This window comes from Pyxicephalus adspersus, chromosome 2, assembly GCF_032062135.1.
Source record: "Pyxicephalus adspersus chromosome 2, UCB_Pads_2.0, whole genome shotgun sequence".
NCBI lineage: Eukaryota > Metazoa > Chordata > Amphibia > Anura > Pyxicephalidae > Pyxicephalus > Pyxicephalus adspersus.
Window position 1 is genome coordinate 39,968,376 of NC_092859.1, and position 24,805 is coordinate 39,993,180.

The 24,805-nt window shown below is 38.3% G+C and overlaps 1 protein-coding gene across 1 annotated transcript; it reads left to right on the forward strand.

The window, feature by feature from the left end:
• Window positions 1–253: 253 nt before the first annotated feature.
• On the forward strand, window positions 254–18,984 carry LOC140323461 (protein NDNF-like). Its single transcript, XM_072400523.1, has 4 exons — window positions 254–384; window positions 9,970–10,169; window positions 14,196–14,296; window positions 15,175–18,984. The coding sequence occupies exons 2-4, from the start codon at window positions 10,000–10,002 to the stop codon at window positions 16,545–16,547; spliced, it is 1,644 nt and encodes a 547-aa protein (XP_072256624.1). The 5' UTR covers window positions 254–384; window positions 9,970–9,999; the 3' UTR covers window positions 16,548–18,984.
• Window positions 18,985–24,805: the final 5,821 nt, after the last annotated feature.

Consider the following 24,805-nt stretch of genomic DNA (forward strand, 5'->3'; position numbering starts at 1 on the left):
CAAGAATGCCTAGAAGCAGGTGTGAGGTGAGCAGCAACTATAATACCGCAACTCTGGCTGAGCCAGTTGAAACTTATAATACGTGGGTTAAATAACTTCAAGGTACAACACATACTTATTATTCAGCAAGCATTCCTGTTTTTATCATATGTAGATTTTCACTGATTGCATGCAGACCTGCAGGTGTGTCTGCTTGGGGCGCGGTTAGCAGTACATTGCTACATTTCTGTGTGTTGCTCCGACAGACCTAACAGGTAAATAGTTCACAAAAGTACATGTAACCAACTGGCCTGGCAAATAAAGATCTATGAAGCCAGAGCATAGGGCACTGTAAGAAGCTTGAAGAACAACAACTAGGACAAAGCCCACTGCAAGTCTTCTCAGGTAATATATAGATCTGTAATAGTAATATATAAGGGGTGGCAAGATAATGTTTAGAAGGTTTTTATGGATAACAGATTATGATAAAATAAGTGTGTGTTTTCTTTACATGTTGGAAAGAATGTGTATATATGTACACTGGATACATCCTATAGATATAGGGATGAAATGATGATTCATTTATTGACTGTTTAATGGAAAATAGATAAGGGTTATTTTATAAGGATCAATTTATTATTCCAGTGTAGTCACCATTCTGGCTAGATACAACAAGTTTGATCTTCTGGGCCTACCCTGGGGGTATTAAAGTATCTTGAATGAGTTGAGGTGTCAGAGGGACATTGTGTATGGCAGGAATGGCAACCAAGACACTTAGGATACCATTTTCAAGTTTTGTGTTGGTGTTTATTGTTTATGAGTTACAATGCTAAGATAAATGTGGAATTTTTGATCATGGTGTTTGGTATCTTCATTGGGTGTAGGTATACACATATACACCGTTCCCTTTTTTTTTTATTAAAAAGGTCAACACATATTGTTGAAACTGGATTTTGTTCAGCTGAATTACACTGTTTGCCTCTTATAATCCCCCATATGGCATGGTGAAGGATTTTGGAAGGTCTTTCATATGACATGGTTTGCACTTTTGATGTAGTGGTCTGGAATTATTAATGCCATGATGCCTAAAATATAAAAAGAGCTTCTAGCTACATTCACAAATCTTCTAAGTAATTGGCATTTATTTTACATTAGCTATGGAGACAAAGCTACTCATGGACGTTAAATGGCAACCAAATGCAAGAGCCATGCGAGAGATCTATTGGATTGGTCATCTTTCTTCTGCTATGAATTTTCCAATAGGTTGAAGATATTTTATTATTTGTGAATACCTTAAGGCTGAACGTCATTATTACCTATTTTCTTGCAAAGTTGTACCAGCTCCTCTCCTGTTTTACCTCTGAGGAACCCTTGTAATAATTTTTAGGTCTTCAGGAACTCCATCCTAAACCAATGTTATGGTAGGTCAGTGGGAAAACACCTCCTAAATTGGTAGCTATTGAAAACAATGTCCCTCCACAGTGGTGGCTAAAACACTTTTGGAAACACCTAAAACATTTTAGAGTCATGCAGTTGGCTTTACCAAGTGGTGTTGGCCCTAGAATGCAGGCATCATCAAATGGGAGGTCAGTTAGCCACAATTTGAGGAACCCCTGACAACATCTAGAGGACCTTCTGGTTCCATGGAACCCTGGCTGAGAATGGCTGGTCTAAACTGAAAACCATACTTGGAGATTTCTTCTCGAACAGCGTATGAACTATTTACCATTATTTAATTAAACAGCCTTATAGGAAGGAGGCAGAGCTTGACTTACAAATTTTAGTCGGTATTGTCATACATTAACTCTTCAGCGTTCCAGGCTTTAGGCATTCTCATCTCATTTATGCTATCAGTTTTGGACATTTTGATTAATGACTGGTTTACTTTATTAGCAGATCATTGTTTAAGGTTATTAAACAATAAAAGGTGATCTAATAGTTATAGCTAAAATAATATTATTATTAATAATAATAATAATAATAATATTAATATTATGTTAAAATCATTTTTGAATCTCATGGTATCAACCCTTTTGTGCAGACAAGAGGAAAGCAAAGTGACATGAACTCATCGCTGTACTGCTTCTCCCTGGGGTGAGCCCAGGATGCCTTGGGTTTTAGGGAACTGGGTGGAATGTTGCTGGTCCTCAGACTGAGAACATCTAGTACCAGAAAAAAGTACATTGGAGATAAATCTATGGATTGAAAGTGAATATTCCAGCACAATCCTTGTTTTATCATTAGGGTGCTGTTTAACTTTAGGAATACAGGAGATTTAAGATTAAAATTAATTTAATCTGCAAAAGAAAATCTATGACTCTCTGTGACTGCCTGTGGATGACAATCCTGTTTTGCCCCTCCAGTTACCCTGTGAGTATGAAGGATGGCTTGTCCTGTGGGTGGTTAGGTTGTGTCTGTATGTCCAACTGACCCCATATCCCATTACCCATAAGTATATTCTGCCTAGTATAAACTCCTACCAAACATACAGGTGTACATAAGTACGGTAAATAACTCTATGAACAAAAACAATTCTTATAAGCTCCTGAATATTTCAAATATACAGTCATTCATACATATCATATACAGCTCTTTGTATGAATCGACTAGTCCTAAAGGGTTACTTTCCCATTGAACAGTCAGTGGGCTCCAGGGAAGAATGTAATAGGGGGGATATATGTGCCTTACATACCGGATTGTTTTACATGTATTAAAAGAAAGACTATGCTGCTATAAGCTAATGTGAAACCCAAGTGATCCAAGCATGTCAGCCCTTGCAGGTGTACTTCAAGGATCCGGCTTCTAGGCTGTGAATGAAAATATAATGTATTATATTTATAAATACTGCTTATTAAACAAGTGGACAGATTGTATAAAAAGTTGCCACTTGTTAGGTAAGTTTTTAGATAGAATTCCACCCAAAGTTTTATTTTACTGGAGATTTGACTTCCCTTTCTTCTAGGCTGTCCTACCAAGGGGTGGACATAGGGAGGTGCAAAGTGTGCCACTGCACAAGCGCCCCGGACCCTCCTCAGCCAACAGGGGCCCCCACAAGGTCCCCAAGTCATTTTAGCAGGGGAGACTCCTAATCAATTTTGCACAGGGTCTTACTGTTGGCTACATAGGGACAGGCAATGTCCCTTATGCAATAAAATAACTTTAGTTTCAAAAAAACACTCACCAGGATGTGCAGAGTTTATTCAATCCTAGCAACCCTGGGGCATGCACAACTTTAAAAAAAAAAAAACAGCGAACAGGCAGGTAAGTATGTTTTATTGCAGACAGCCCAACACATGTCCTTTTCTGCAAAAAAGACCTGCCTGATCACTTATTTTATATATCTGTTTCTTATGACAAGTTTCCCTTAGGAGTTATAAAGTAAGGTAAAAAAGGTGGAAAAGTCCCAGGAGGCGTATAAAGCCTGAACCTCAGGCAACATAACTATCATCAGAATATGAAAGCCTAAGCCTACCAGATGGTGTTCTGAAGTAATCACCTCGAATCACCAGCAACAAGGAAGAAAAGTCTTTTTATTTTTTTTATATGGTTGTTAAAAGTATATCACAATATAGGAGCCCACGTGATCCCACCTGAATTTGTGTTTTTCATTCCCTGAGAAAATACTCTGCTCAGTTTTTGCAAACCAAGCAGTCCAAGGATTAGGATGTTATTCCAAGAGATTTACAGAGAACCTGTCCTTTACCTATACTGAACAAAATAACTGATTCACAATAAACCTAGCTTAGCCAGCAATCACATACAAAGATGATGCAGATGTCATCAAATCAATGGTTAGGGCCTGTTCATGGAACATATCCTGTTTAGAGGGACAGCTGAGAAAGACAGTTTGTTGCTTCTAATCAGTTTATCTATCATGGGGGCTTTCTTAGTTAGTTTATGCAGCAATTATAAGCTTATCTCCTGCTATCTATTCATCAAAAACATTATTCTTACAACAGGGAGTACACTTCTGGCTGGCACAGCCTCCTATTTAAAGTGAAACTAAGGCTATGCACACACGTGCAATGGTTCTAGTCCGATAATCGGCTCAGGGCTGATATCGGACGAGAATCTGGCCTGTGTACAGTGCTCATTCGCCAAATGACCATCCTGGCGAATCCATGGGTGATGGACGACGAACAATCGTAATGCAAGTCAAGGGGGAGAGAGTGCAGCGGGGTGCTGCGCCGTCGTTCTCGCCCTCCCCTCCCCATAGAGCAGAACGGTGATGTATGTACAACACTCGTTCATGCATCGTGATCGTGAAAAATCCTTTCCAACGACAATTATTGCACATGTGTATGTAGCCTAAGTCAGTGTGGCCTTATTCTGAGCATAGAAGTAATAGTAATCGTGTGGCAAATATATAGGACTGGGAGGGGGGAGAATTTCGACTTGAATTCTACCTTAAAATGTACATGTCATGATAAAATGAGGTGAGGAAGCACAGAAGAATAGAATATAAAAGTAGTCTGGAAGGTGGACCTGTACAAGTCTGTGTAAGCTTATACTAAACTTTTCTTTCCCCATTATTTCCTTCACCAAGAGTGAAAAGAAGATCCATGTACAAGCTCTAAGTCAGATCTCAGGGCTGATGTCTGCTTGGCCCCCATTATAGCAGCTTAGTGTGTTAGGAGTCACTGTAAGGCTGTTTTAATAGTTTGCTTGTGGTATCCATCGGCTCCAACACATAAATTAAGTGAAGATTGATCAAAGGATCTTGGCTTAAACCTAAAGATTTATTCCACAGTGTCTATCCAAAAATAATTATGCCTACCCTTGTATGAGATTGGGATGAACTGACACTTTCATTAGTTTTAATTACAGATAAATATACCATTACCTCCTAAAGTTTATCTTTAATGAATCCCCATGTGCAAGTTGTGACAGGGCCACTGAGCGTGTAATGGTTCAGGGGTGGGGCTGGGAATTGGCAGGTCACCCCCTGTCACACCTGAACTGCAATACGGTTCACAAAAGCCACAATCACAAAAAGCACAATATACACCTAGCTAGAGAGAATTCAACGTTCTTATCTGAGACTTGTGTCATACCGCTGACTGATAGCACAGACCATTGATTATCAGCGGGTTGATATGGCAACTGTAACTATGGCAGCCCAACAGAATGTGCAGTCAAATAAAAATAATGATATTATGACAAAACAAAGCAAGTGCATCCATAACGGACTGTGTTGTTTGCAGACCAATAGTACCAGTGGAATTTAAATATACAGAAACATATATATGCATGCACACATATATACATCCACAACATCCACAACACAAAAATTGGGATCAGGGCTGAATATGTTTTATTAATCTATCAGTACCTGGTTTATTATGATGATTTAAATTGTAATTCTAATATATATATATATATATATATATATATATATATATATATATATATATAATATACAAGGGGGTGCTGAGAAGTTCCTGGCTTTACCCCCTTCCAGATGAAATAGAAAAATGAGTGTGGGGCCATATGACAGCCTAATATCTTAGTATGTAACTGTGCAATTATCAGGTCTTTGCGATTCTTAAAACTGTTTTTTCTTTTAGTGAGAAGCTGTGATGGCAGAGGTACAAGTTTCACGTCGTTGGAGTTACGGGCTGTCATCAAGTTTTTGTTTGTCCGGGGAAAGTCAGCAAAGGACATTCACAGTGGGATGTCACAAACCCTGGGGGAGAAGTGTCCTTCCTACAGTACTGTCAAAACCTGGATATCTCGTTAAGACTGGGCATTTCACCGTTTAACCTGTGATGCTATCCATGAGCTGAATATTGAGGACCGGCAAATATCCACAAAAAAAGATAGCCCAGATACTTGGCATCTCACAGGAGCGTGTTGGGTTTGTTATCACCACTATCCTGGACATGTGTAAGCTTTCAGCAAAGTGGGTGCCGAAATGTTTGAACAGTGATCAGAAGAAGGAACGAGTTAAAGCATCCAAAGTCGTTTTAGCCCATTTTGAAGCTGCACAGGACGTTTTGGCTAGGTTAGTGACTGAGGATGAAACCTGGCTCCACATCTATGATCCTGAAACCAAGGAACAGTCAAAGGAATGGGGCCATAGGGGGTTCCCGTGGCCGAAGAATTTCCGAACCCAGAAATCGGCCAAAAAAGTCATGGCGTCCGTGTTTTGGGACAAAGACGGTATTCTGTTGGTGGACTACCTACCCCAGGGCTCTAGTATCACCGGACAGTATTATGCTAGCCTCCAGGACCAGCAGCAGGGGGCAATTAAGACGAAACACTGTGGAAAGTTGACCAAAGGGATCCTTTTTTTGAGGGACAATGCACCTGCACACACATCCAATGTTGTGGCTGTCAAATTGAACACCCTGGGTTTCAAATTCGTCCACCATCCCCCCTACTCACCTGACCTGGCCCCTTCAGACTTCTATCTGTTCCCCAATTTGAAGAAACATCTAAAGGCTACGTTTGTTTTGAGGACACTTCTGACGTCACAGATGCTGCTGAGAGCTGGTTTGCGGCCCAACCAAGAGACTTTTATTTGAACAGTCTAGAAAAGCTGCAATTACGCTGTACCAAGTGCATCAGTCTCAATATGTTGAATAAATGTGTTATTTCATAACTCTGGCTCTCTTCTTTCTGGGCAAAGCCAGGAACTTCCCAGCACCCCCTCGTATATGTGTGTGTGTGAAAATTACATAATATAATTTGGATAGGGATGAAGTAACTCCGTACCATTTTTTGGTTTGTCCTCCAAACCCTTACCAATACATCCCAATGAATCCCCTCTAATTTACTGTTTTGAGCTTCTAATCTTTTACAATTTGCTGGTTCCCCTTGGACCCCAATTAATGGTTTACCTTCACATATTTTCCATTTACTGGTTTGTCTTGGAATCCCATACCATATAGTATTTTGTCCTTGTTCCTCTTACCATATCACTTATTATATAAGGAGATAATCTGCCTACTCTTTATTATTTACCTTAATCTATACTATGGGGACCCTACATTGACTGTATAAACACACATGAAAGACATTACATCGGGGGCCACATTACCAATCTTTATTGGTTCTATCTAATTTCAGTCACTGAAAATTGGAAATATAGCTGGAATGGGAGCACACTGGTTTGCAGACAGCATCTTTGGTTAATGAAGTTGAACTCTGGTCTGTCCCCTGTGCTTTTTTGCTTGGTCCATCATAGTAATACACAAAAGAAGGTGACCAGCGTTCAGCCTTAGGAACTAAACTTTATGTAATAATGACTACTTTACAATCCTAGTTGTGGTTTCCTATGTTTATTCTGGTGACAGGTGCATACCATGTTAGAACAGGAAATGTGAAAGGAAAATATGCAATACAAATAATTCCCCAGCACGCTTTCTAGCTAGTCATTACAAAGACTGCTTCAAAAATTTGGTGTGAATGAGCCCTAAGTGCAATTACAACTAGGAAACCCATGCTCACTCAATTATAGCTAAACACCCCTGAGGAAGGAATGGCCGAAGGGGCTATGTGAGAAAGTTGTCACGCCAACCTGCCCCTAAGGTTTAGTATTAGGTTATGTGTATCTTGTCAATTTTTGAGGGGTTCTTAGGGGTCTATAGAAGACCTGATAATACCAGGAAACTGGGCTCATCAGGTGGCTCCCTTTTGACAAGCTGTGGTTGGTTCTACCTAAGGCTTAGTCCCTTGGAGGAAGTCAGGATAGTTACATACCCAATTGAAAGTTGGTGGGAGTGGTGCTGAGTGATGTGTTCTGGTCATAGAACATCCATAGACCCTCTCATCAACCCTAGCTTGTTTATGTTTTAGTTTATTATTAGTATACAGACAGGAAGCAGCAAAAAGAGTGACCCTAGTAGAATTAACAACTAAAGAACAAAAAGGTGCTGAAGACAATACTACTAAAGGTAATATTTTATCCTTTTGATTATATACACTGTGGTGCACTAAAAGAGACTAGCTACGACACTATGGGGTCATTTCACTCTTAACTGCACATGTCTGTGCATAACTGTTTGTGTTATGGATTTTAAACAAATAACCTTGCTTTTCAACATCAATGCTTGAATGACATAATACCAACCTAATCATCAACCACTATCTGAACAAATACATAGATGTGGAACTAATAACGTTCTGTCCTTCTGATAAAGCCTATTGGTGAAACGCGTTAAGGACTGTAAAAGTTATTGTGTATCATTACAAATCATGTGATTACTGAATTGTCATTATTTGCATTTTGCAAGCACTTATCGTTTTGTGATACGTTTTTTATAATATTGTATAATAAATTGCAACAAATAGTTTTTTTTAACATATATTGTGTAGTTAGTGTTGATATTTGGCACCTTAAAAACCCATGCAAATTTTCCGTGTTGGGGAAAGAAAACCCTTTGGTATTTGTGAGTATTAGGGCGTGGTGCAATGTAAACAATTCTCCCAGAGGATGTATTTAAAACTTTTTATTAGTTAATGCTATTTATTGATTGTTTATTAAAAGGCTTCTATGGCTAATTTAAATCCAATGTCACGCCGTCTGTGTCGTTATTTGGGAAAAAATCCAGGGTGATGAGTATTGACACATCCTTTAGTCAAAAAAAACAGTAACCGCTCAGATCTATTTATTCTTAGCATAAATAAGGTGCAGCTTGGAAGGGAGGTTCACAGAACAATAAAATACAAAAGTTTCCCAGCTAGTCAACACAGAAGAGTCTACACTGTTTTCACAATCTGAGGTTTTTGTTTCATACATATGCAAATACATGTAAAGAAACACAGCTTTCTCATCAAAGCATTGACCCTCCCACTCAAACACAACACAATTCCTATTTTGTGACATATCCAAGGATCCTGACAACAGATTCAACAGACATAACATTGCTACAGAATATTACACAAAATGATCTGCGGTATTTCAGTTCTAAATTACCAAATATAATATTGCTATTAGACTACTTCCCCTAACATGAATATATAGAAGAAGAAGAAAACAAAGAACAGTGGGACTTTAAGCACTCAAAATTCAATCTTAAATACAAAAATGTTATTTTTTATAACATTTGTATACATTTTTTATAAGTTGTTGAAAACAAAAAATATTGCTTTTGTTTTTTTTTTTCCTATATATTTCTAATAGATGTATATTTTACATTCTGGTATGTATTCATGTAGTGAAAAGTGTAGCATAGTGTAATTATGAACATTATGGCATCTGGTAAAAAAATTCAACCCAATAGCATTTGTACAGTTTTGACTTGAGAATGGATGATTTGCCTAGTAAACAGTAAAATGCTTTTCTGAAATAGTCTGCTGTCTGTGGTTACATTGTATACAAGATTTGGATACAGGTTTTAATTACAAGTTGAACAACTGATGTACTAAAGAGTATAGCCATTATATTGTTGGATACTTGAAAAAAAAGGGCTTTTTTTCCTATCTGCAGCCCCTAAGCATTTCAATCTTTAATATTTTTTAAAATGTTATCTATAAGTAGACTATGGGCACTATTTCTAAAAGAGGGAATCAGACATTCCCTCAAACATTCCCTGGTGGAAAATCTTCTAGGAAACAGGAAATATTTTTATCAAGTTTTGGTGTGGGTGAAAATTTGTCCTGGGATGAGATTCTCCAATCTCCAAATTGGCCTACTTCAGCTAATCAGGCTCAGTGTAGTCTGACTAATATGTTACCAATTTTTTAATATTTTCAAATAGTATTATGTGGCTGGACAGAGGAATACGGACCACAAAAAGTGCATTTTCACAGCATCCATAGATCATATCCAGGGAAGTTCTGCATTTAGAGTTCTTTCAGTTCAGTGTATGCATATATGACCACACTTTTCATATTTTTCTCCTATACAAACCACTGTCTATTCTTGTAGCTGACATATATAAATTAGCCCATCCCTGTAGGGTATTTATCCTTCATCCTACAGATAGTACATAAAGAGTTGTTCAACAATAACCTCTTGCTAACAGACGTCAATTATCATTATAGGAACACTGGCAGAGATAACACGAGAAGACCATGGAGAAGTTGATTCTGCTGCTACTTCTGCCCATTTACCTGTCACCCTTTAGTCTTACCACCCTGGCAGCCCTTTTACCCCCAGACTCTAATTACATGACCGATATCTGGAGGAATCTACCTATTGGACAGAAAGTTGATGGATTTTTGTCTGTGGAAATGCCCATCAGGTAAGAACTGGATACATTTACCAATCTTTGATATAATACTTAGAGGAAGTACACCAAGTCTAGGCTTATAGTGTCAACCACAAAAAAATAGACACATAAGGAAGTTTATTGCATGACTACACAGTGATTGCAAAAGTTCAAACAAGTAATCTATAACTTCTGACAGTGTTTGTAAACTGATAAAAGAGGTTTCATGGCTAAGCAGGTATCTATGAATGACTATATAAAAATCTACAGACATAGAACACTGAAAATGTAACATGACCTGACCACCAGACGATTGCATAAAGGTGCCTACAGGCAATTTAAAGAAAATCTGGCAAGGGACCCTGGAGATCACATACACTGCTGTTGATGTACTTACCATTTGAAGAGGCTAGTTGCCTGGCTGTTGGTGCTTTTAAATTTCCCAATCTGCAACAAGAATGCAGTTTCCACTCTACCAGTACAAGTTTACTTTAAAGTTAAACTAAAGTAAAAATAAACAGTAAAATTTTAGGTAGCAGAAACTCTGTATAGCTCTCCTACCATAAAACCTTTTTCCTGTATTATACAAGGACAGCGACACATGTACTGCTCAGGTAAGTTACAGAATAAAAGCACTTTCGTGCAAATGAACTATATCATGTCAGCTCTACCAATTATTAAGGAAGAAGACTCCTGAACTTGGAAAAACACACAGACCTGTGTCTGATGTCTGATCACAGACATATTAGCACTAGAAGGCAAAACTTTACATTTGCCAACTAACAAGTACCCAATATGATTTGCTGTGTGCAGTGCCCTGGCATTACATTACATTAGATGGAAGCAGGGAGACTAAAAAAAAACTAGGTTTACCTGAAATAAACTCATCTGGATCAGGATTATTGTGTCATCGATGTTTTACTTAAATGAATAACTTCTGGATTCATACCTCTCTTTTGTCCTTACATCACCTTAAACTGGGAAAGGTGATTGAAATGACTAATAGGGCTATTCTGTGTCTGTCCCTAACATGTAGTGCAGACAGCTGTAGACTAATCACAGAATTACTCATTGCTCTTTGCCATGCTTTGGAATGTACAAAAAGCAGAAGATACAAAGAGTATTAATCCTGCAAAATTCAAAATAAGTGAGGGCAAACAGCCAAATGCACAGAAGAAATACTTATAAGGGGGCAAAGTAAAAGGTATTTTATATCTGATTGAATTTCAGCTTTAAGGGTAATGCCATTATTTAATGATTTCCCATAATTTGCAGAATTTTGGATTCTCTCTAACTTTTGAGAAAAAGAGAACATGAATCTCTTTAACAGTGACACTAGCAGCAATAAAAACCTGATTGGTATTCAAAACAGATTATAATAAAAAAAAAGTGTGTTTTGACATAATGTGATCTTCCATTGATGTAGCCCCTCTTCTAAAATAACTTTGCCCTAGATGCCCAGGCAGGAGATTCTAGGGAGATGGTTCCACAGGTGTCTATAGGGTTCAGATGCACAGATGTAGCAGGAAAGACTTCAGAGACAGAATATGAACATTGTGGCATTAATATTATTATTATTATTATTATTATTAATATTAAACAGGATTTATATAGCGCCAACATATTACGCAGCGCTGTACAATAAATAGAGGTTGCAAATGACAGACTAATACAGACAGTGATACAGGAGGAGAGGACCCTGCCCTGAAGAGCTTCCAATCTAGTAGGTGGGGGAATTTACAAACAATAGGATGGGATGTTGGAGATGTTTAAGGCTCATTGGGTAAACAGATTTAGAAGAGGATTTTTGCAAAATGAGATTTTAATCAAAGAGACTTAATATACCTGGCCTCAAGTGCGATCCCTAACATCTCCAAAGCGCTGGTGATTGTTATGCCACAGAAAACTGCAACAGGAGATTGCTCTAGGACTACAAACACTCCACAGGAGGTGGCTAGAGACTGCGAGACATGCTACAGTATTTGGTGGGATTGCTGCTATTACTCCCCTGTACAAAACATTGCTTTAATACTTCCACACTACAACCTTTTTTAAACATATCATGTGCTGGCATCACATGCTGCATGCTTGTCCTAGGTTAGTGTATTCAATCTGAAAGCAACCTGAAAGCTAGCATTTTAAGGACATTAGCAGTTGTTGCCTCCATATTTATTCAATACACACTTATAACAATGGAGCTTTGGCTTTTCTTGCTTGGATCTATGTGTGCCAGTGGTGACACCAGTAAAACCCATTCCACTGAACATTAATAAGATGTAAAGATGATGCCATAATGGCCAAAGTAGCTGTAGATTTACATAAAGCCTTGCCAAGAGTATCACTGTCGTATCACTAAATTTTACTATTATCAGTCTCACTGATGTTAATGCAAGATTTCAGTATTCAGCTTTTGGTGGACATTATTTTTAACCTACAAAATACAGTGTATCATGAAGAACATACAACTCTGGGGCTGAGCACTGCTACACATGGAATGAAGTCTGTTTGTAATAAGTTCACTTACAGGACAAAGTTTACTTACGTGTTCCTAGTAACCTACTTCAAACAAGTAGGTGAAAAATAGCCAAGTCAATGTTTATTGGCCAACACGCCCAGTGGTGTAACTGAAAGCTACAAGGCGCTGCACAGAAATTAAAGGGGATCAGTACGTACACATTTCCTTATTTTATTATGGTCAGGATTTTTTTTATCAGATAACTTTCCAACTTCATTTAGAGTATTATCATAAATCCTGGAAGATAATGAAGACATTGCTCTGAAAGTTGGATTTTTTTTTATCGAAAAAAATGATTCTGTACTGACCTTTAAATACCAGACCTTGCTCCAGGATGTTAAAGTAAGCACTCAGAAATGCCTGTACAGAGCGTACAGAGAGAAATGAAGTCACAAAACCCCAGTTCTGTATAAAAACAACTGTGACTTGATTTAGGAATATAAAGTCAGCATTTGACTGCATCTTTCCATTTTTTTCATGCTGACTGATACATGTGATACTGATGGTGTGGCATAGGTGGAGGATAGCCAAAAGCAAAATTCAATCCCTGGTATATATCTCTAGACAATTACTAAAGCTATGTGCAGATACTTATGGCTTCTTACACCATACAGTAATAACTTGTAATCTGTTCAAGTAAATAAACAGTAACATGGGTATACTTAGATCTGCAGAATATCCACTGTTTCTAAAAATGATTCATTTCTTAACTCCACACTCCACACATCATATCTTAAGTAATATAAAAGCACAAGCGCACTTTATGTTGGAAGTATTGAGGATTTCTTGCACTCATTCTATTGTGACAGTAGGGAGGTCACTTGGGGGCCTCATAAAAATTTTGCCCCAATCATATAGTTAAATGTTATTTTTAAGCGTTGCTGAACTTTGGATAATGTTATGCAGCTGTTGTGTGGACATGGAGGAGTTCTATGCAATATCTGATTTGAAGAAATTAAATTGATTTATTTTATTCAATTACAAATCTAGAAGAGGAAGGGGTTTGCAATGGCTACAGAAAGGTAGAGAGGGCAGGAGTGTTTAGGATCCCCTACAGAGGGAGAGGTCAATGAGGAGAGAAGGCCCATTAGCACAGAAAAACGAGATAAGATGTCCTTAGGGTGGTACCCATTTGTATCCTGGGATGCCAGTCACATGGAGGAAATAAAGATGGGCAAACTTAGATGGGGGTGTGGTTCAGTAGTTGAGAGACCCATTGTTTGTGCTGCTAAATTGGGCGCTTTTTAGGAGACATCTGAAAATAATATTTCACTCTGTGGTTGTGGTATGTTTGCCAGTGAATGAGATTTTACACTATTGCTGCAGATAACCTCAGGTTTATACCTTTGCACAACCAGTTTGCTTCTTCTGCCCGGTGTTTTTCTGCTTTCTGTCTCCTCTCTTATGACCCCTGAAATCCTTTTATTGTTGGCATAAACATATCTATGTCTTTATACTATACTATATTATACTTTGTCTTTTTGTTTTTCTAATGTGTATCCTAAATGTAAACTGTATTGTTTGGTACTATTGATTTTCTGCAGATATTACTTTAATGTGAACAGAAGTCAGAGTGCAGTGACGGTAAGAGTGACACCTTGTGAATCGCCGATCCTGTGGACACTGTCTTTTCTAGCGGCTCATGGTATGGTGATAACAATACCAGATTGTCATACAGATAATGTAACCAACTGTAGAAAAGAAAGGACATGTTGTTATGGCTGAGGAAAAGCTGGATTTAGGCTAAAAAGTAGATGAGGAATAAGGTGCCTACAAATAGCACATATCCAAATATATGCCAATATTTACGCAAAACTTAATTCATTATCTGGAGGGGTATTCAACTTCTTTAAAGAAAGAAGCACCACCATTACATAATTCTTAATATTTTGATGCCAGTGAAGCATTTTAATTAATTTTTCTTTTAAAAGTTCACATAATTCCTCATGGCAAAAGAAGCATTTGCACTAAAACATTTCTTCATTATTGGGACACCATGGAATTATCATTACACATATTTATATAGCGCCATCATATCACACAGTGCTGTACAAAGTCCAGAGTCATGTCACTAGCTGTCCCTCAAAGGGGCTCACAATCTAATGTCCCTACCTTCTTCATATGTCTTTAATACAGTTTAAATCCAATTTTTGGGGGAAGCCAATTAATCTAACTGCATGTTTTTGGGATGTGGGAGGAAAGCAGAGTACCTGGAGGAAACACGCAACATGGGGAGAACCTGCAAACTCCATGCAAATAATGTCCTGGCTGAGTATCAAACCTAGGACCTAGCACTGTAAAGGCTAGAGCACTTACCTCTGAGCTACCATGAATTTGAATTCTACTCCAGCAGGCTGGTTTTCCTAATATAGTATTGGTTCCCTTGGTTGTTATATATTTAAACCAATTTCTACCAAACTAACTTATGAACTAAAATAGGAACACCAACATTTTTATGTATATAATACCTCTACCAAATATTCATCCAATTTTCATTCAACTTTTTTTTAAAATTATTTTTAGATTCTTTTGAGCAATGGGCTTTCCGGCAGAAACATCATCACAGAGCTCCTCAGGCATTATATTCATTTGAAGGAAATGGGGAGGAGACATTTTCTTCAGCGGTGACTTCGGATGGTTTTTTCTTTCTCGATATCATTTCACTTGAATCTGACACCAGCTTCGAAGTCTTTGTTTGGAAAAATCAAGATGGCATTCCTCCATGGCCTCAGCTTCCATCTGATCCACGTGTAGATGTTTTGTCTGTACAAGATGATAAGGTCAAGCTGTCATGGAAACCCAGCTTAGGACCTGCTGAAGCTGACTTTGAATATTGCGTTTTCATAAATAAAAAACATAATTTCAAGACACTTTGTGCTATTCCATTAAGTGCAAAGAAAAGTCTTGATGGCCACCAAGATGATGAAGATGACATGACCCTAAATGTAATTGCAGAGGGGTTCAAAAAGAAGGTTAATGCTTACCCCAAACCCTCCAAAAGTTTAAGGATTCCTGGGGTGGTTAAGTATGAAACTAATGAATTTTGGTCTTCTCAAAGCCTTGTAGGAAGTCACAGAGTATGTGTTGGACCATGGACCAATGCTACCATCCCTAATTTGAAACCCAAAAGTCTTTTCTACTTTGATGTGTTTGCAATAAGTCGAAAGCATGGTACTAGTGTGGCTTATACGGGAACCTTTGCTGAAACTAAAGCAAAATACAAATCCCAAGTACCTAAACTCCCCAATGATGAAGAGGTTAACATATTTCTGAAAAGCAAAGGCGTAAAAGTAGTTGCTGTTGACCCACCTTCCTATGGATTCAAATGGCTTTTCGTCCATTCCTGTCTTCATAAAGTACATATTCAGATCATCTTAAATGGACAAGTACAACTGTCTCAAAATATTAATGGAGCTCAAAATTTTAAACTAGGTGGGAATTCAAAGGGCAGCTTTGTAATTAGCTTAAAATCAGGTAAAGGAGGTCTAGGCTTGGTAAAGCTCTTTGCTACCAACATGCACAACAACCTTCCATTTCCCAGTCTACCCTCTGCTATTAATTTGTCTGTTTCAAAAAAATCATGTTCCTCTGCCACATTGACCTGGACCAGCAATGGATATGGAAACAAATACTGCATTTATGCCAGACACATTGAGCAGAATTTGGACCTAAAACTTATCCAGAAACACCAGAACAGTTGCCTAAGCACTAGCTACAGATCTCCAGCTGAGAAGGTACTTTGTAGAAAAGGAGGAAGTAAGACTCTTTTAGAAGAACACATAACAGATCTAAAACCTGGAAAAGCCTACCTTTTTGATTTGTACCTCATAGGTCAATATAACACCACAATCAAGTTCCCAAGTCGAGCTTTAAAGACTCAGGAATGGTGTACCTGAACATATGCGTTAAGTCCAAGAACATCTGGGCTTTTGGTACCTTCTAAGCTTAGCTTCGAAGAATACTACAAATATTTTGCTGGCATAATGCCAACTTCCTGGCATCCAGAAAAAAAAATAATGGATTATTACAGATCTTTTCTGCAATAGGGTATTTTAAAAGAAGGCCAATGGTTCATTTCTACAATAGTCACATACAATATAAATATTCCTGCTATCACGAAAATGGCTTTGTGGTGGGTTCTGCTAATATGAATCAAAAAGAGGAATTTAAGTTTTTTCAAGCTATTTATTGTCACTCCTAATGCTTGGTTTTGGCAAATGATAATGCCAGCCTATAAGGTTTTATAAAGCTGTAATACATAATACATTTTATGCTTTTGAGTGAAGCCTTTTGTGTTTCAGTTTTTACTATATACATATGTTTATAGCACCTTATTATGTGAACGTGTAACGTGTGTAACGTGTTATTTGTTTATGCTCTCATATCTTCATATACATTGTGCAGTGAGCATACGGTCTGGTGACATTTCCACCAACATTTGGCACACCTAAATGTAACACCTTGAAAAATATGTGCTGGTAACTGATTTTGCACCATCTTATAAGGATCATAGTTGCTCACATATAGAAATACTAAGATTATAGAACTTAAAATCCTACTGTATATGCTGACTTCCCTCTTCTTTTCAGTGAATTATTTTTTTAAAGAAGAAAATATAACATACTGAAAAGTTACTTTTTCCTTTCTCTTTAAAGGATTGTACTGTATATAATAAACCTACTTCCAAAGAATACAGCTAATTTGCTTTGTGATACAAATGAAACCGATAAAACCCAAAGAATATTTTATACTTTTATGTGGAGACCAAATGGTGATATATTTTTACTTAAATCCACACCTATCGCAGTAAACAACAGTTGCCCCCAATCTGTTTAAAGACAATCACGTGTACAATGATGCTTGGGAGATTACATTATGTTATTGTTTCTTTAGCATTAAACTTTAATCCTTGCATGTACTTTTCATATAGGGGCACTGCAAAGTAGGAAGGATTGTGACTTGCTCTAGAGTGGGCATAGGAAGGTGGTGGACAAACCTATGTGTTATTCCCCTTCAATATAGAAGTCCCTTTATGGTGGAAGAGGTTCTAGAACTTACTAGAGAATCCATGCCTCTGATTCTGCCTCTCGAGTAATGGTGGGTCACTGTCTGTTGCAGGAGTAGAATCCAGCTTTAGCAAGATAAAAGATAATCACTACTTTGGTGCAGTTGTCTGTTTTACCTATAGTTCTGTTTAGGGAAGGCATATTGAACTACATATTAGTTGAAGTGAAAATAGGAGCAATGGGTAGGGGTCCCTCACCAAGGAGCATTAGTACTGGGGCCTGGTTAGACTTGGGATTGAAACCTCAGACCACTGAAGAAGAAAAAGCCTGGTTCCAAGTTGTCAGAGGATAAACTGATTAGGAAAAGCCTTAGGTGAAGGGACCCACAAGAAGCTGTCTATGGCAGAGACTCATTTGTTCTTAGATTGGGACTGACACTGCATTCTGTAGACTCACTCCAACAAAGATATGCTTTGTCCTCCATCTGTCTTGGATGCTTGGTTACTAGAATACTAAACGTTAGATGGCAGTGATGACTTTGATATATTGTTCTCTAAATCTGGACTGCAACCACCAGACCAGGGTCCTAACCCTCTCCCCTGCTGTAGGGTATTTACTGTGCTGTAGGCCACAGTAAACTTGGGAAAAATCTAGCCACTCGAGCAGAGGTGTTACATATGATTAGTACGTCCAGAGGCCACAATGCTGTTTTCAAGTGTGACAATCCCACCATTCCTCATCCAGGCCATGAGTGGGAAGGATTTCTGCTGTACGGCTAAAAATGGAAATCAGTTTTATTAGCTCCATTATCTTGCATTGTAGGGTTACTGCCCTACAAAAGAACACCTAATATAAAAATACTGTAGGTAGAGGCAATATACAGCCACATGTAGGTACAGTCATATAAAGCTCCTATAACACTTGGCTCAAAAATAATCCAGTCTTTAAGCAGCATATGTTCACATTTCATTTGCATAGTGTGCAGACTTCATACTTTTCTTTTTTTTTATATGACACACCCAAAATTTAATATAAGAAGCCAAAGCCAAGTTTCTGACTTTTCAAAGTACAAGCTATACCTACTAATTAAAATTCATATTATTAGTGTGGGAAAGAAATGAAACATTTTGGATGCTAATTACCAAGTTTTACCTTTCCATTCATATACTGTGGTCTCCCTCTAGTGGTCACACAACAAAAGACAGTCTGCAGTACAAAAGGGCTGTAATATATATTTTTATATACATATGTATGTATCTGTTTTCTGTGTTTATTAAGTATTGAATAAACCTATATGAAAAAAGTTTTTGTTCCTAATTTAAATATTTTTATTATTTCAGGCAATCTACATATTCACTTAAATCAAGCAACACATCTATCTAGACAAATTTTCAGTGAACATTTTTAGTTTTGATTGATAAAACTGAAATTGAACTCAATTCAACTTTAATTTCAAATTAGCTCATTATATTCCAGGTGCATCAAAACAAAAGGGGTTAAAGTCATACATTGTTCTTTATTTAAAAAGCAGTACAAAAGAAACACCTGTCCCCTTCCAGTATCTTGCAGAAAAGGACTCTTTCTCTCCGGGTAGAAGCAGCGGTCCCTCTGCAAAGCTCTGCTGTCATAAAAGTTCACATTCCCTGCTGATTGTAGAAAGCATGAGTTCTACTCTGTACCCTACTGGCAGGGAACAGGCTTTACCTTTTGTGTTATGGTTGTTTCCTTGTGGTAATATAAGAATATATTTAGCCAATATAAGAAAAGATCAATTTGGGATTTTAAAAAAACAGGGACTACCCTGTGAATCAGCAGGTATACTACTTTAGATGCAGAATAAACAAGGCCTGGTGTAGGAAACAAATACATCACTGTAAGCACAGAATGAGTAATAATATGGTAAACTATTTAATACTAAGGTAGTTAAATAATACTGTGGAGGAAGTTCATAAGTAGACATCAAATTTAACTAATAAACTAAATAAAGGAAACTTATTCTTAGACAACTGGCAGAACTATTGTATTAGAAGCATATCCATAAGTTAGGGTCTTTATTTGTCGGCAAAGTGGCAGCAAGGGTTGCACAGTGGTGCTTGACCACCAGCAAGAATTCCCCTAGAACTGCGTTACTATATGCAAAAGGTCACCAAAGCCTTTGGCAAAATAGGCAGCTGGCCATGCTGTCTTCAGTATTTCAGCATTATCAGCATATCAGTGAAATTCACATGATGCTAAAAGCCAAATATCATTTTGGACGGGCAGATTTCTTGTTTTGACATTAGGAACACTTTGTGAAATAAAAACTTTGCTGTATTGCTCCTGTCACCAGTATCCAACACTTTATTTGTGTTGATCTGTTTTCTTCTTTTCAAGATGTTTCTTTAGTGGCTGATTTTAAAAACTGTCCCTTTAAAGCTAAAGGGTTCTTGTACACAAAGGTTACTGCCCCATAGGCCCCTAGCTGCATGAAACTTCCGCTCCACAGATCCATACTTACCAATAACAGCATTGTGCACCTTTCAGTCCGTTATCCATCAGCATAATTTGACTGTTTCACTCCCCTGTTTCCCAAATTTCCTGCTGGAGAGGGACCCCATTATTACTGATAATCCAGGGCCCTGTGATTGCTAATTAACCCCTGACTGACAGATATATGGAGCTACCGTTGCTAAAATTGAGAGCGGCCAATGATTGCTGTCTGACTTCAATATTATACCTCACTACCCTGGAAGCATTCAGATTACAAAATCAGAATAAAGACAGAACAGCTGAATAGGAATGAGCAAGCGAGATTATTAAATTCGATCTCGCGGTGAATCATACCGTTCTCGCTCACCGAACATTTAAGCAAGAACGGACTTGTGATTCGCAATGAGGTTGTGTTCTCGCCGAACAAACGAGGGGAAATGCAGGGGGCGGGAATGCTCACTATTTCCGGCGGGAATGGCGCAGCTGGGAGCGAATCATTTGCTTCCAGGATGCACAGCAAGGCCCAGCAGCACCAATCAGCAGAGATCTCTGAATAGGTATATATACAGGAAGGGAAGGTGGGAGGGGTTAGTCACTTCATCTTGTGTTCTGTGTCAGAGAACGAAGCAGGGAGAGAAGTGCATTGTGACAGGGACAGGTTAGGAGCCTTCTGTATATCTAGAAATATACAGATTGTGCAGTTTTTCTTGCTACCTCTTGCTATTCATTCAAAATGGCAGAAACATTTCTGTGCTACTCTACAAAAAGAGATATTTCAGTCTGATACCTCTTGCAGTCTATCACACAAGCCATTGTGCATTGTGACAGGGCAGGTTAGGAGCCTTCTGTATATCTTGAAATATACAGATTGTGCAGTTGCTACCTCTTGCTATTTTTCAAAAAAGGCAGAAACATTTTTGTCCTACTATACAAAAAACACACATATTTCATATATTTTCATATATTTGTGTTCTACTATGTAAAAAATACAGATCATTTAGTCTTTGATACCTCTTGCTATTTACCAAAGAAGAACATTTGGTACTGAAAATTTCTGTCCTACTATAAAAAAAACAGATATTTCAGTGTTTGATACCTGTTCCTATTTACCAAAGAAGACCTACATTAAAAATAAATACAGATTTTTTTAAAACATGTTAGCAATTTATTTGGAAATGGACAAATGTACAGTATTGTACAAAATGCTCAATATTTGAAACAGTTGTATTAAACAAACTAAAGTAGCTATAATGCTATACAGCTATAAAGCTTTACAATGATACATTTTACCAGACTATGCTGAAACCCAAACATAGAGTAGAGGCACATTGAGTTGTTCTGTGCTTAATTTTCCCCACATAAAAATGTACTAATAAAACAAACAACAAATAAACTCTAGCCAATACTTTCTGAAGTATTTAATTGCATACTTACAACTGTATCATTATTAGAGTAGTTCTCTTCCTTTTAAATGTTAATTATTTGTTATGAATCCTACCAGTAAGCTGATACATCAGAGAACTAATTATACTATTGTTTTGTGGTTCTCAAAACAAAGAGGAGAAAGTGTGTATGTGCTAAGGAGTCTCCTAGCACCTATCTTATTTTAGGAATGACCCGTTTAGAGATCTTGGCTTTGTTTTCTCTTATGTCAAGGAATTCAAGGCTGGTAACGTCATATTCTTTTAAAGCCTTTTCTCTTCTCTTTTGCTGTAGGACACAAAACTGCTGAAGTTCTTTGGGAAGCTCGGAGGATAAGTTCTCAGTCACAGCTAAAGCATCTGCCCTTGCTAGGCGAGGAGCATTAAGATAGCTGTCAACTAACAATGTAAAGTCAGCAAGCATGCCATCCAACATAGCTTGACGCAAATCTAGGAGGTGCAATACTTCCAGAGCCAACAATTTCAGCAAAGTAGCAGACACTGGATGGTTGGAACACATATTAGGATTTTGTTCCATCAATGTTTGTTTGATATTGAAGAAATTTACTTGTGCAGATGGCATATTTAGATACCGAGTCAAACATTCCTTCACAGTAGATGTTCGATGAGGAAGAAAACCACCAGTCTCCATGGAAAACAAGTACACATCACCCACCTGTGTATTCAAAAACACACCATATTGGTGGGACAAAATATCTCCTAGCCAACGACAGTCGTGGATGACCTTTAGGATGCCTTTGTCTTCAAGCACCACTTGGAGACCATTTTTAAAGACCCCTGATCCCATGGCGAGGATGTCAAAGAGGTAAACATGATTTCTTGTGCCCACCTCCAGCCAATACAGTTTCCCATAGCGTCAAATGTTCAGGCCAGAAGCTCCCAAGGTCAAAACCTTTTGGTGCTGGAGATGCAGAATTTTTCTTTTATTGTCTCTCCTTCAACCTCTTGGCCTCTTGAGTTTTCTACTGGTTCCACATTTAGAACATTTTGCCCAAAAACAGCCTTGCTCCTTACACAGCTTCACCAGTCTTCAAATCCTTGACTTTATTCAGGAGAACAATGTGATCTGCATAAACACCAAGTAAAACTCCTTGAAATCTTCCATTAATGGTTGTAGTTTTGATAGTCTTCCCAATATTACAGCTCAGAAAATGTTCACAGAAGTGGACTCCATAAAGAAATGGTAATGAAATTAATGCAAATAAATGTCGGCCTTCTGCAGCTTCTGCTGTGTGAGTTAGGCGGGATTGCAAACATCGGGGAGCCCCAATACAGATATTTCAGTGTTTCATACCTGTTCCTATTTACTGAAGACCGTTTGGTACAGTTAAATTTCTGATGATGGACTACACCCAGCTCTAGATCCCAGTTACCAATGCGGTCCCCACTTCATCTTAGAGCCCACCGCCTCCTCCTCCTGCTGTTACTGCCACCTGTCAGTACTCCATTCACTTCAATTGTATTACACACTTCTGGGTGACATTGATAATGCACTACACCCAGCTCTAGATGCCAGTTACCAATGCGGTCCCTGCTCCTTCTCGGGGCCCACCGCCTCCTCCTCCTGCTGTTGCTGCTGCCGCCTGTCAGTGCTCCATTCACTAAAATTGTACACTGAGTGGCAATGACGATGCACTACACCCAGCTCTCCATGACTCTTACCAATGCAGTCTGCCTGGCGAGAGCTGACCAGACGCCACACACTGCTACTGCTCTCGCTGACCCACGCTCCGTCTCTGGTCCTCTATCCTTTTGCCGAATATCACTGCACCACTTGTCCACAACTTTATTGGTGGCATTGCTAACACATGTCATCCAGGTCATGATGCCAGCTAGCAATTATCAATATTAATAAACAGGATTTATATGTAAATTCAATAGGGGTGCGTACATTAAATAGCAATGTATTTTCCTGTTGTTTTAATGGCAGAGACTGTTGCTAGTTGGTTGAGTTCACCCTTTCTCATTGTCCTAATGTTTATGCTGCATTCCAAATGCTGTCCATCATGCAAAAAACCTACCGTATTTTTCGGACCATAAGACGCACTGGACCATAAGACGCACCAGTTTTTAGAGAAGGGAAATGAAGAAAAAAATATTCTGAAACAAATAGTGTCCTAAAATATTTTATGTGCATTAAAAACCAACAGCACAGTCATAAACACATGTAATCAACCCTGTAAAGTAAACAGCAGTATTTAGAACCATTATTAACATTATTTATATTTATTTATTATATTAAAATCATAAATTATAATATAATACATAAATATAAATAATAATTTAAAACAATAATGAAATAATAGACAACAATGTAATCTAAAAATAAAATCAAAATGTACGGTACTTTTATTTTTATGTTGTGTGGTGTTTTTGTACTGTAAAAACCATTTAAAAGCAGATTACATTGTACTCTGCCTTTAAATTTCCCTCCCTGACACCCCCCCATACTTCACCAATCACATCACTGGAAGATGACTCATCCTCCGGAGTGATGTGAGGGGGGGGATTTCCCTGCGTGCTCACACAGACAGAGACAGATACGGAGGCTGGAAGCTGCTGGCATGTGTGGAGAGATACATAGCATAATGCAGGATTTCTGCATTGTGCTATACATCTCTCTGCAAGATGCCAGCAGCAAGCAGAGCTGCGGACACCTGGGTGAGTATTTCCTTTCAGTTGTAATCCGATTGTCATACTATGTATGACAATCGGATTGCAATATAACATTTGTTTACTTTGTGTTGTGTACGTGTGTTGTGTATGTGTGTGCTTTCCTGCTCCCAGCATGACTTTGTCAGCCAATCATGCTGAGAGTGGGAGGACGCAAGATACCAGAGTGACAGGAGTCACAGTCACTCTGGCCGCGCTGGACAGGAGAAAAGCCGGAGGGGGGTCTACACATGGGGGAATGGACAGCGGCTGGGGAGGATACCGGAGAGACGGCCTGGGCACAGAGGCTACATTTGGACCATAAGACGCAGGGACTTTTTCCCCCCACTTCTGGGGGGAAAAAAGTGCGTCTTATGGTCCGAAAAATACGGTACTTGCCTGCCATTTTCTGAAAAACCACAAGGTCTTTTGGAACTTTTGTATTTTTTCCTTGTTGCCACTGTTCTTCTACACTTACCTGGCAAATTCGGTGGTTCTAACATGTATAGGGGCTTTGCTAATAATGTTTAAATTCGGCCCATTGACTTTAATGGAATTCACGAAATCGATTCACCGAAATTTCAC

What these genes read in the sequence shown, in the direction of transcription:
- LOC140323461 (XM_072400523.1), top strand. Translation starts at nt 10,000, where the DNA reads ATGGAGAAGTTGATTCTGCTGCTACTTCTGCCCATTTACCTGTCACCC. An exon ending in TCTGTGGAAATGCCCATCAG is followed by an intron (nt 10,170 to 14,195) that starts GTAAGAACTGGA and finishes GATTTTCTGCAG; the next exon opens with ATATTACTTTAATGTGAACA. An exon ending in GTCTTTTCTAGCGGCTCATG is followed by an intron (nt 14,297 to 15,174) that starts GTATGGTGATAA and finishes AATTATTTTTAG; the next exon opens with ATTCTTTTGAGCAATGGGCT.